The 13,184-nt window shown below is 51.5% G+C and overlaps 1 protein-coding gene across 1 annotated transcript in view; it reads right to left on the reverse strand.

The window, feature by feature from the left end:
- The window catches only part of LOC139280225 (circularly permutated Ras protein 1-like), a 151,103-nt gene that overhangs the window by 56,269 nt on the left and 81,650 nt on the right, over positions 1-13,184 (reverse strand). Inside the window, exon 9 of the mRNA XM_070899839.1 lies at positions 2,598-2,639. Within this exon, the coding sequence (XP_070755940.1) occupies positions 2,598-2,639 (42 nt within the window). The remainder of the gene's footprint in view (positions 1-2,597; positions 2,640-13,184) is intronic.

The raw sequence follows: 13,184 nt of genomic DNA on the forward strand, positions 1-13,184 counted from the left end.
CTAGTTTGGGCCGGATCCTCCACCCTGAGTAATGATTGCCTGCGACAGCGGAGGCACTTCCAGGGGAGGGGACCCTGAGGCCCAGAGTTCTACAGGCCCACGGCTGGGATCAGCTCCGCTGGGCAGGCCACATTGTCCGCATGCCAGGCACGAGACTCCCAAAGCAAGCGCTCTACCCGGAACTCCTTTACGGCAAACAAGCCAAAGGTGGGCAGCGGAATCGTTACAAGGACACCCTCAAAGCCTCCCTGATAAAATGCAACATCACCACTGACACCTGGGAGTCCCTGGCCAAAGACCGCCCTAAGTGGAGGAAGTGCATCCGGAAGGGCGCTGAGTACCTCGAGTCTCGTCACCGAGAGCATGCAGAAACCAAGTGCAGGCAGCGGAAGGAGCGTGCGGCAAACCTGTCCCACCCACCCTTTCCCTCAACGACTGTCTGTCCCACCTGTGACAGGGACTGTGGCTCTCGTATTGGACTGTTCAGCCACCTTAGGACTCATTTTTAGAGTGGAAGCAAGTCTTCCTCGATTCCGAGAGACTGCCTGTGATGATGGTATTGCCTGGCACGAGGAGACAGGCAGCAGTGATGCCCGCTAGAGGTTCTGGCGATCAGGAACGCCGTCATGGGATTACAGGGCCTCACGACATAAAACAGATCCCAATTGCGAAACTTTCCCTTTACTGATGGCGACACCCATAATTTGAAGAGATACTGATGATGGAACTCGCTCTTTAAAAGTGATATTGATGGTGACACTAGAGGGTTGAAAATCGGTTACGCCACGTTTGGGGGGTGGGTGTGGTAACCGAGGCGGGGCGGGTCTTCCTGAGCCCGACGCAAAAGTGGGACCCCGGCCACGAGATTCCGGTTACCGCCCCTCACAGGAAGTGCAGCACAATGCCGCGTGCGCCACTTCGCTTTGAGGCGGGTTTGGGAGCGCTACAGGGCCTCCCCGGGGAGCGCTGACATGTTTCGACACCCCCTCCCCTACTGTTCACGGGGCGGAGCGGACAGGGGTCATTGACATCATTACCACGCGCATCGCTGGAGGCACAGCGGCTCGCTACTGTTTTCGCGCCTCCGCTAACTCTCTCGTGTGTGCCCCTCCCCGCCGCACACAGTTTCATGTCCCAATAGAGCCCCCCCCCCCCCCCACCTTAAATGCAGCTCTGCTCGTCGCCTCAACCACAGCATGTGGCAGTGAGTTCCACATTCTCACCACTTTCTGCCTAAAGAGATTTCACTTGCATCCTTTAATGGATTTATTACTGAGTATCTTATATCGGTGGCCCCCCAAGTTTTGGATTCTCGGACAAGTGGGAACATCTCTGTATGCTTTTATATTGGCCTTGTTGTAACTTCAAAACCTTTGGCAGGCTTATTCCTGACCCAGGTTTTCGTGGCCCAGGCCGAGCTACAGAGCCCAAACATTCAGTGCAACAAGAGGAAACAGTGGCTGCATTTCCCAGTGGATCCCTCCCCCAGTGGATCCCTCCCGTCTGGTGGATCCCCCCATTCTCCCCCGGTGGATCCCCCCCCCCCCCCCACTCTCCCCCGGTGGATCTCCCACTCTCCCCCGGTGGATCCCCCCACTCTCCCCCGGTGGATCTCCCACTCTCCCCCGGTGGATCTCCCACTCTCCCCCGGTGGATCCCCCCCACTCTCCCCCGGTGGATCCCCCCCACACTCTCCCCCGGTGGATCCCCCCACACTCTCCCCCAGTGGATCCCCCCCCCCCACTCTCCCCCAGTGGATCCCCCCCCACTCTCCCCCAGTGGATCCCCCCACTCGCCAAGCTTATGACGATTTGTCACCCTTCACAGATCCACGCATGATGTGTAGGAAGCACGCTCGGCACTGCGCTGCTCAACGTCCATTTCGATCAGCTCAAAAAAGTCTTACAGTTCCAATATTTCGGTTGTAGATGCGTTCGACGAAAGATCGGAAGTCTCCGCTTCTGACACCATGTATTTTATAGTCTCTTCAACACTTAGTGGATTCCCCTCGCTCCTCACCCCATGGTAGATCGCTCCACTCTCCCCCCGGTGGATCCCCCTGGTGGATCGCCCCAGTCCCCCCTACCCCCTTCCCAGTGGATCGCCCCAGACCCCCTCCCCCTTCCCAGTTGATTGTCCCACAATCCCCCCCTCTTCCCAGTGGATCGCCCCAGTCTCCCCACCCCCCTGCCCCGCCCCTTCCCAGTGGATCGCCCCACTTCCCCCCCCCTCCCCCCAGTGGCTCGCCCCAGACCCCCCTGCCCCGCCCCTTCCCAGTCGATCGCCCCACTTCCACCCCCCCCCAAGCCCCCTTCCCAGTGGATCGCCCCACTTCCCCCCACCGGCTCCCTTCCCATTGGATCACCCCACTCCCCCCTCCCCCTCCCCGGCCCCCTTCCCAGTGGATCGCCCCACTCCCCCCCACCGGCTCCCTTCCCAGTGGATCGCCCCACTCCCCCCTCCCCCTCCCCGGCCCCTTCCCAGTGGATCGCCCTACTGCCCCCCGCCCCCTTCCCGGTGGATCGCCCCAGTCCCCCCCGCCCCCTTCCCGGTGGATCGCCCCACCCCCGCTCTGAAACATAACATTAAACAATTACCTGCAGTCTTGATATATGAACTATTCTGGAACCTTCCTCGATCTAAGAAGTAGAATGGAGGATCACGTGTTAGTTTAAGAATGGGCTGTGGATCAGTTGTAAACAATACGAATAGCCCCATAATCACCATGGTGCAGCATCACAAGAATCATCGGCGAGGCTCCATAGCAACTTTTTGCATTGAAGTAGGTCGGTTCTTTACACTGGGGGCCATTGAAGTACCGGTATGAAAATGATAAAAATACTTACTTTGAGAACAAATGATCTCAAATACAATAAATATTCTGATGTGTTTCATGAATTGGTTGTGTAAATAATACAATAATCTGTCAATATGTTTCAAAGTTCCACACTACTAATACTGTAGCACTTTACAAACACAACAACTTGTATTTATATAGTGCCTTTAACATAGTATAACATCCCAAGAAGCTGCACAGCAGTGTTATAAGACAAAACAAATAAATTTGACACCGAGCCACATTAGAAGAAATTACGGCACACGACCAAAAGCTTGGTCAAAGAGGTAGGTTTTAAGGTGCGTCTTAAAAAGAGGAAAGGGAGGTAGAGAGGCGGAGAGGTTTACGGAGGGAGTTCCAGAGCTTGGGGCCTAGGCAATAGAAGGCACGGCCATCAATGGTTGAGCGATTATAATCGGGATGCTCAACAGGACAGAATTAGAGGAGCGCAGACATCTCGGATGGTTGTGAGGCTGAAGGAGATTACAGAGATAGGGAGGGGCGAGGCCATGGAGGGATTTGTGAACAAGGATGAGAATTTTGAAATCGAGGCATTGCTTAACTGGGAACCAATGTAGGTCAATGAGCACTGGGGTGATGGGTGAACGGGACTTGGTGCGAGTTAGGTCACGGGCAGCCGAGTTTTAGATGACTTCAAGTTTACGTAGGGTAGAATGTGGGAGGCCAGCCAGGTGTGCATTGGAATAGTCAAGTCTAGAGGTAACAAAGGCATGGATGAGTGTTTCAGCAGCAGGTGAACTGAGGCAAGGGCGGAGACGAGCGATGTTATGGAGGTGGAAAGAGGTGGTTTTAGTTATGCCGCGGAAGTTCATTTCAGGGTCAAATATGACACCAAGATTGCAAACAGTCTAGTTCAGCCTCAGACAGAAGTTGGGAGAGGGATGGAGTTAGTGGCTAGGGAACGCAGTTTGTGGCGGGGACCAAAGACAATGTCTTTGGTCTTCCCAATATTTAATTAGAGAAAATTTCCACTCATCCAGAACTGGATGTCGGGCAAGCAGTCTGACAATTTAGAGACCGTGGAGGAGTCGAGAGAAGTGGTGGTGAGGTAGAGCTGGGTGTCACCAGCGTACATGTAGAAACTGACGCTGTGTTTTCGGATGATGTCGCCAAGGAGCAACATGTAGATGAGAAATAGGAGAGGTCCAAGGATAGATCCTTGGGGGACACCAGAGGTAAAGATGCGGGGGCAGGAAGAGAAGCCGCTGCAGGTAATTCTCTGGCTACGATTAGATAGATAAGAATGGAACCAGGCGAGTGCAGTCCCACCCAGCTGGACAACGGTGGAGAAGCGTTGGAGGATGGAATGGTCAACCATGTCAAAGGCTGCAGACAGGTCAACAAGGACGAGGAGGGATAGTTGACCTTTGTCACAATCACAAAGGATGTCATTTGTGACTTTGATGACAGCCGTTTCGGTTCTGTGGCAGGGGCGGAATCCGGATTGAAGGGATTCAAACATGGAGTTGCAGGAAAGATGGCCACAGATTTGGGAGGTGACAACACATTCAAGGACTTTGAGGAGGAAAGGAAGGTGTAGATGGGGTGATAGTTAGCAAGCACAGTGGGGGTCAAGGGTTGTTATCTTGAGGAGAGGGGTGATGACGGCAGATTTGAGGGAGAGAGGGCCAGTGCCTGAGAGAGAACTGTTAACAATGTCGGCTAACATGGGAACCAGAAAAGGAAGTTGGGTGGCCAGCAGTTTGGTGGGAATAGGGTCGAGGGAGCAGGAAGTGGGTCTCATGGACAGAGTGAGCTCGGAGAGGTCACGAGGGGAGATCGGAGAGAAACTGGAGAAAGATGTGAGGTCAGGGCTGGGGCAGGGGGGAACCTCAGAGGAAGTTTGGCCTCGGTGGGCTAGGGGAAGGAAGGGAAGAGGCAGAGGCAGCTGATTGGATGGTCTCAATCTTAGAGACAAAGAAGTCCATGAACTCCTCACACTTGTTGTTGGAGGTGATGGAGACAGGGAGATGCGTTTAAGAAGATGGTTAGTAGTGGAGAATAGTAGCTGGGGTTATCTTTGCATTCCAGAATGATCCTGGAATAGTGAGCAGATTTAGCAGACAGGAGTAGGACCCGATAATGCTTTATGTGATCCAGTCAGATCTGGCGGTGAATGGCTAAACCAGTTGTCTGCCATATCCATTCAGGTCTGCATCTCTTGGACTTGAGGGAGCGAAGATGGGGACTGTACCGGGGGAACAGCCAGGGTGAGAGAGAGTAAAACACTTTGCAATGTGTCTCAGTGTTTCACTGGCATCTTATTATCTCAAAATGTAGCCAAGCTCTTCACACAAATACTTTCAGATTGTAGTGACTGCTACCTAGGCAAACACAGCAATTATTATACAACAATGAGCAGTTCAATGAGGCGTGGGCGTGCATGCCAGGAGCAACACCAGGCGTACCTACAAATGAGATGCCAACCTGGGGAAGCTGCAACACAGGACTACATGCATGCTAAACAATGGAAGCAGCATGCCCTGGACAAGGCTAAGCGATCCCACAACCAACGGATGAGATCAAAGCTCTGCAGTCCTGCCACTTCAAGTCGTGAATGGTGGTGGACAATTAAACAACTAACGGGAGGAGGAGCCTCCATGAATATCCCCATCCTCAAGGGTGGCAGAGCCCAGAACACAAGTGCAAAAGTCAAGCCTAAAGTGTTTGCAAACATCTTCAGCCGAAGTGCTGAGTGGCTGATCCATATCATAGAAACATAGAAACATAGAAAATAGGTGCAGGAGTAGGCCATTCGGCCCTTCGAGCCTGCACCACCATTCAATATGATCATGGCTGATCATTGTTGCAACTTTAGTACCCCATTCCTGCTTTCTCTGCATACCCCTTGATCCCTTTAGCCGTCACGGCCATATCTAACTCCCTTTTGAATATATCTAACGAACTGGCTGTCATGTTTGTAACTACAATGTAACACCACTGTATTACTGTATACACTCAAACTTAGATGCACACCTTGACCACAGGGGGTGAACTTGTGGGAGACACTCCTTACCTGATCACACAGGTATATAAAGGGAGGACCCACGCAAGGTCATCACTTGTGGAGTCCTGTAATAAAGAGTTAAGGCCACAGAGTGGCCTTGTCCCTGGAATGTGCCTCGTGTGGTTTCATGCTGTAGAGTAAGGACTTTACATTGGCGACGAGAAACGGGAATTCACGACCGACAAGAATGGCCACCGGTAGCACAGAGGAACGGTACTGTGTTGGGGAAGACTGGGACGATTTTGTCGAGAGGCTTCAGCAAAGCTTCGTTACAAAAGACTGGCTGGGGGATGCAGCGGCCGACAAGTGACGGGCTCATCTCCTGACCAGCTGCGGGCCAAAGACTTATGCGCTCATGAAGGACTTACTGGCACCCGAAAAGCCATCGGACAAAACCTTTGAAGAGCTTAGCAAACTAGTCGGGGAGCACCTCAAACCGGCGAGCAGCATACACATGGCTCGACACAGATTCTACACCCACCGACGTGTGAAGGACAGAGCATACCGGACTTTGTAGTGGACCTCCGACGTTTGGCCAGCCTCTAAGTTCTCAGACGCCTGCAGGGGGGAGATGCTAAGGGACTTCTTTATCGAGGGTATCGGTCATGCAGGAATCTTTCGCAAGTTAATTGAGACCAAGGACTTGACCTTGGAAGCGGCGGTGTTGTTAGCTCAAACTTTCATGGCGGGGGAGGAAGAGACGAAAATAATATACTCGCGCAATTCTGTCTCTAATGTGGCGATGGATCAGGGAGTCAACATCATCAATGCTACTCAGAGCCCCGCAGGCAGGCAGGGGCAGCCTGACATTTACCAGGCAGCAATAGACCCCAGAACAGGACCTCAACAGAGACAATGGCAGGCTGAACGGATGTTCACGCCATCACAGTGGACAATGCGGCCCGGGATGGGGCCATTGACACCACTAATAGGATACTTAAGAGCAGTCAAAGGGACAGTCAGCGTGGAATTCCTGGCCATAGTCCCTTTGTTCCCAACAATGGAAACTTTAATTCATGCTGGAGGTGTGGGGGAAAACACTCAGCCAGATCTTGCAGATTCCAACAGTTTGTCTGCAGAAACTGCAATCTCAGTGGCCATTTAGCTCGAATGTGTAGAAAGCCTGCAACCAGACTAATATATGAGGCAGATGGACCAGAAGAGGGTTCTGTGAGGCAGGATGACTTTTGGGGCAAATCGATGGACACCGAGGTTCAGCGGGTCCATGCGGCGAATATTCACAGTTCATACACCAAAACGCCACCAATGTTGATGAGGGTTTTATTGAACGGTATCCCAGTACACATGGAGCTGGACACTGGGGCCAGCCTGTCACTCATGGGCGTTCAGCAATTTGAGAACCTATGGCCACTCAAAGCCAGTAGACCCAAATTAGAACGTATTGAGACACAATTACGGACTTACACCAAATAAATCATTCTGGTGCTAGGCAGTGCAATGATGGCTGTCACACACAATGGGTTAGTGAGCCAGCTGCCACTCTGGATTGTCCCGGGCAATGGTCCCGCACTGTTGGGGAGGAGCTGGTTAGCCGAGATGGGGGGATGTTCACACAATGTCATCTGTGGAGCGAAGTTCATGCTCACAAGTCCTACAACAATTCGAGTCACTATTCCAACCGGGCGTCGGGACTTTCAAAGGCACTAAAGTAGTGATACACATCACCCCAGACACCAGGCCAGTGCACCACAAAGCCAGAGCGGTGCGTATGTGATGCGGGAGAAAATCGAGAGCGAATTGGACCGGCTGTTGTGAGAGGGTATCATCTCGCCTGTTGAATTCAGCGACTGGGCGAGCCCCATCGTTCCCGTTCTAAAAGCGGATGGCTTTGTCAGGATCTGTGGCGACTACAAGGCCACCATCAATCGGGTGTCCCTACAAGACCAATACCCGCTCCCAAGAGCAGAGGACCTCTTCGCCATGCTGGCAGGCGGCAAGCTGTTCACCAAGTTGGATAGGTTAGGTGAGTGGGCAAATGCATGGCAGATGAAGTATAATGTGGATAAATGTGAGGTTATCCACTTTGGTGGTAAAAAGAGAGAGACAGACTATTATCTGAATGGTGACAGATTAGTAAAAGGGGAGGTGCAAAGAGACCTGGGTGTCATGGTACATCAGTCATTGAAGGTTGGCATGCAGGTACAGCAGGCGGTTAAGAAAGCAAATGGCATGTTGGCCTTCATAGCGAGGGATTTGATTACAGGGGCAGGGAGGTGTTGCTACAGTTGTACAGGGCCTTGGTGAGGCCACACCTGGAGTATTGTGTACAGTTTTGGTCTCCTAACTTGAGGAAGGACATTCTTGCTATTGAGGGAGTGCAGCGAAGATTCACCAGACTGATTCCCGGGATGGTGGGACTGACCTATCAAGAAAGACTGGATCAACTGGGCTTGTATTCACTGGAGTTCAGAAGAATGAGAGGGGACCTCATAGAAACGTTTAAAATTCTGACGGGCTTAGACAGGTTAGATGCAGGAAGAATGTTCCCAATGTTGGGGAAGTCCAGAACCAGGGGTCACAGTCTAAGGATAAGGGGTAAGCCATTTAGGACCGAGATGAGGAGAAACTTCTTCACCCAGAGAGTGGTGAACCTGTGGAATTCTCGACCACAGAAAGTAGTTGAGGCCAATTCACTAAATATATTCAAAAGGGAGTTAGATGTAGTCCTTACTACTCGGGGTATGGCGAGAAAGCAGGAAGGGGGTACTGAAGTTGCATGTTCAGCCATGAACTCAATGAATGGCGGTGCAGGCTAGAAGGGCTGAATGGCCTGCTCCTGCACCTATTTTTCTATGTTTCTATGACCTCACTTCAGCCTATATGACCCAGGAACTGGCCGACGAATTCAAACTACTGACCAACATCATCTTGCACAAGGGACTGTTTGCGTATAACAGGTGCTCGTTTGGCATTCGATTAGCGGCTGTGATTTTTCAACGTAACATGGAAAACCTGCTTAAATCCATTCCGGGAATGATCGTATTCCAGGACGATATCCTCATCACGGGTCGAGACACCGAGGAACACCTCCACAACCTGGAGGAGGTGCTACGCCGACTGGACCGAGTAGGCCTCCGACTCAAGAAGTCTAAATGCATGATCTTAGCTCCTGAGGTTGAGTTTCTGGGCAGGAGGGTTGCTGCAGATAGGATTCAGCCCACCGAATCCAAAACAGAGGCGATTCGACGAGCACCCAGGCTCTGCAACATATCGGAGCTGCGTTCATTCCTGGGACTGTTGAACTATTTCGGGAACTTTCTGCTGAACTTGAGCACGTTGTTGGAGCTGCTACAAGTGCTCCTGCATAAGGGTTGCGATTGGTTTTGGGGGGACTGTCAGGAACGGGCTTTTGATCGGGCGCAAAACCTACTTTGTTCAAACAAGTTGTTGACCCTGTACAACCCCTGTAAACGTTTAGTTCTGACATGTGATGCATCGTCCTATGGGGTTGGGTGTATGTTGCAACAGGGAAATGCTGAGGGTCAACTACAACCTGTGGCTTATGCCTCCAGGTCGCTCTCTCAAGTAGAACGGGGCTATGGGATGGTCGAGAAAGAAGCGCTTGCATGTGTCTATGGTGTAAAAAAAATGCATCAGTACCTCTTTGGTAGGAAGTTTGAATTAGAGACGGACCACAAGCCACTCACATCCCTGTTGTCAGACAGCAAGGCTGTCAATGCCAACGAATCAGCTCGCATACAGCGGTGGGCTCTCACGCTAGCTGCTTATGACGACTCCATCTGGCACCGGCCCGGCTCTGAAAACTGTGCTGACGCACTCAGCAGGCTCCCACTGGCCACCACCGAGGGGGCAGCTGAGCAAAGCGCTGAGATGGTCATGGCTGTCGATGCCTTTGACAGAGCAGGCTCCCCCATCACAGCCCGCCAGATCAAAATCTGGATAAACAGAGATCCCCTCCTATCCCAGATTAAGAAATGTGTCCTGACTGGGGATTGGGCGCTCGCACACGGAGCATGCCCTGAGGAGGTCAGACCATTCCACAGGCGGATGGATGAGCTCTCCATCCAAGCCGACTGCCTACTATGGGGCATGCCCCAGAAGGGCAGGGAGGCATTCATCAGGGAACTGCACAGCAAGCAGCCAGGCATTATGATGATGAAAGCCATTGCCCAGTCACACGTTTGGTGGCCTGGAATTGATTCAGACCTGGAACACTGTGTTCGCAGGTGCACGACCTGTGCCCAGCTGGGTAATGCCCCCAGGGAGGCCCCACTCAGCCCGTGGCCCTAGCCCACCAAGCCATGGTCACGCATTCATGTTGACTACGTGGGCCCGTTCATGGGGAAGATGTTCCTTATTGTAGTAGATGCATACTCGAAATGGATCGAGTGCATCATCCTGAATTCATGCACGTCATCCACCACCGTGGAAAGCCTACGTGCGAACTTTGCAACCCATGACTTGCCGGACATCCTGGTTAGTGATAATGGCCCGTGTTTCACGAGCTATGAATTCCGGGAGTTTATGTCGGGCAATGGCATCAACCACGTCAGGACTGCACCGTTCAAGCTGGCCTCCAATGGCCAGGTGGAACTTGCAGTCCAAATCATTAAACAAGGTATGCTCAGACTTCAAGGACCCTCCCTATGATGCCGCCTATCGCGTCTCCTGCTGGCCTATAGATCCCGACCGCACTCGCTCACGGGGGTCCCGCCCGCAGAGTTACTTATGAAACGAACACTCAAAACCGACATAGTTGAGGGCAAGCGCAAGTCACAAAACGAGTACCATGACCGTAATTCAAGGGGGAGATATATAGAAATAAATGATCCTGTATTCGTCCTCAATCACGCCATGGGGCCAAAATGACTTGAGGGTACTGTAATTGGCAAAGAGGGGAATAGGGTCATCGTGGTAAAACTCAACAATGGCCAGATATGCTGTAAGCATCTGGACCAAGTAAAAAAAAATTCAGCATGGACACGGAGGCACCTGAAGAAAACTATGAGATGGAGCTCACACTACCGCCAGCGAACATGCAACAAGAGCAATCAGAAGAATGCACAGTCCCTGCGGTCAGCCCAGACAGCCTGGAATCACTACAGGTGACAGACACTCATGTCAGTGTCCAACAACCAGAGCCCCAACTGCGGCGCTCCACGAGGGAGCGTAGACCACCTGAAAGACTAAACCTATGATCCCAGTAAGACTTTGGGGGGAGGGGAAGGTGATGTCATGTTTGTAACTACAATGGTGACAGATTAGGAAAAGGGGAGGTGCAACGAGACCTCGGTGTCATGGTACATCAGTCATTGAAGGTTGGCATGCAGGTGCAGCAGGCGGTTAAGAAAGCAAATGGCATGTTGGCCTTCATAGCAAGGGGATTTGAGTACAGGGGCAGGGAGGTGTTGCTACAGTTGTACAGGGCATTGGTGAGGCCACACCTGGAGTATTGTGTACAGTTTTGGTCTCCTAACCTGAGGAAGGACATTCTTGCTATTGAGGGAGTGCAGCGAAGGTTCACCAGACTGATTCCCGGGATGGCGGGACTGACCTATCAAGAAAGACTGGATCAACTGGGCTTGTATTCACTGGAGTTCAGAAGAATGAGAGGGGACCTCATAGAAACATTTAAAATTCTGACGGGGTTAGACAGGTTAGATGCAGGAAGAATGTTCCCAATGTTGGGGAAGTCCAGAACCAGAGGTCACAGTCTAAGGATAAGGGGTAAGCCATTTAGGACCGAGATGCGGAGGAACTTCTTCACCCAGAGAGTGGTGAACCTGTGGAATTCTCTACCACAGAAAGTTGTTGAGGCCAATTCACTAAATATATTCAAAAAGGAGTTAGATGAGGTCCTTACTACTAGGGGGATCAACGGCTATGGCGAGAAAGCAGGAATGGGGTACTGATGTTGAATGTTCAGCCATGAACTCATTGAATGGCGGTGCACGCTAGAAGGGCCGAATGGCCTACTCCTGCACCTATTTTCTATGTTTCTATGTTTCTATGTAACACCACTGTATTACTGTATACACTCAACTTAGAGGCACACCTTGACCACAGGGGGTGAACTTGTGGGAGACACTCCTTACCTGATCACACAGGTATATAAAGGGAGGTCCCACGCAGGGTCATCACTTCTGAAGTCCTGTAATAAAGAGTTAAGGTCACAGAGTAACCTTGTCCCTGGAATGTGCCTCGTGTGGTTTCATGCTGTAGAATAAGGACGTTACACTAGCCTCAACAACTTTCTGTGGTAGAGAATTCCACAGGTTCACAATTCTCTGAGTGAAGACGTTTCTCCTCATCTCAGTCCTAAATGGCTTACCCCTAACCTTGAGACTGTGACCCCTGGTTCTGGACTTCCCCAACATCGGGAACATTCTTCCTGCATCTAACCTGTCCAATCCCGTCAGAATTTTATATGTTTCTATGAGATGCCCTCTCATTCTTCTAAATTCCAGTGAATATGAGCCTAGTTGATCCAGTCTTTCTTCATATGTCAGTCCTGCCATCCCGGGAATCAGTCTGGTGAATCTTCGCTGCACTCCCTCAATAGCAAGAATGTCCTTCCTCAGATTAGGAGACCAAAACTGTACACAATATTCAAGGTGTGGCCTTACCAAGGTCCTGTACAATTGCAGTAAGATCTCCCTGCTCCTATACTCAAATCCTCTCGCTATGAAGGCCAACATGCCATTTGCCTTCTTCACCGCCTGCTGTACCTGCATGCCAACTTTCAATGACTGATGTACCATGACATCCAGGTCTCGTTGCACCTCCCCTTTTCCTAATCTGTCACCATTCAGATAATATTCTGCCTTCCAGTTTTTGCCACCAAAGTCATACATTTGCCCTGCATCTGCCATACATTTGCCCACTCACCTAACCTGTTCAAGTCACCCTGCAGCCTCTTAGCATCTTCCTCACAGCTCACACTGCCACCCAGCTATCAGCCTCCTCCTGAGGTTCCCATCATTATAGAAGCCATTGAATACAGCAAAGGCTATGGGCCCCGACAACATCCCGGCTGTTGTACTGAATCCTCGTGCTCCAGAACTAGCTGCACCTCTAGCCAAGCTGTTCCAGTACAGCTACAACAGTGGCATCTATCCGACAATGTGGAAAACTGCCCAGGTATGTCATGTCCACAAAAAGCAGGACAAATCCAATCCAGCCAATTACCGCCTTATCAACCTGCTCTCAATCATCAGCAAAGTGATGGAAGGTGTTATCGACAGTGCTATCAAGCGGCACTCACTCACCAATAACCTGCTCACCGATGCTCAGTTTGGGTTCCGCCAGGACCACTCAGCTCCAGACCTCATTACAGCC

The sequence above is a fragment of the Pristiophorus japonicus genome, chromosome 14 (assembly GCF_044704955.1).
Source record: "Pristiophorus japonicus isolate sPriJap1 chromosome 14, sPriJap1.hap1, whole genome shotgun sequence".
Classification (NCBI taxonomy): domain Eukaryota; kingdom Metazoa; phylum Chordata; class Chondrichthyes; family Pristiophoridae; genus Pristiophorus; species Pristiophorus japonicus.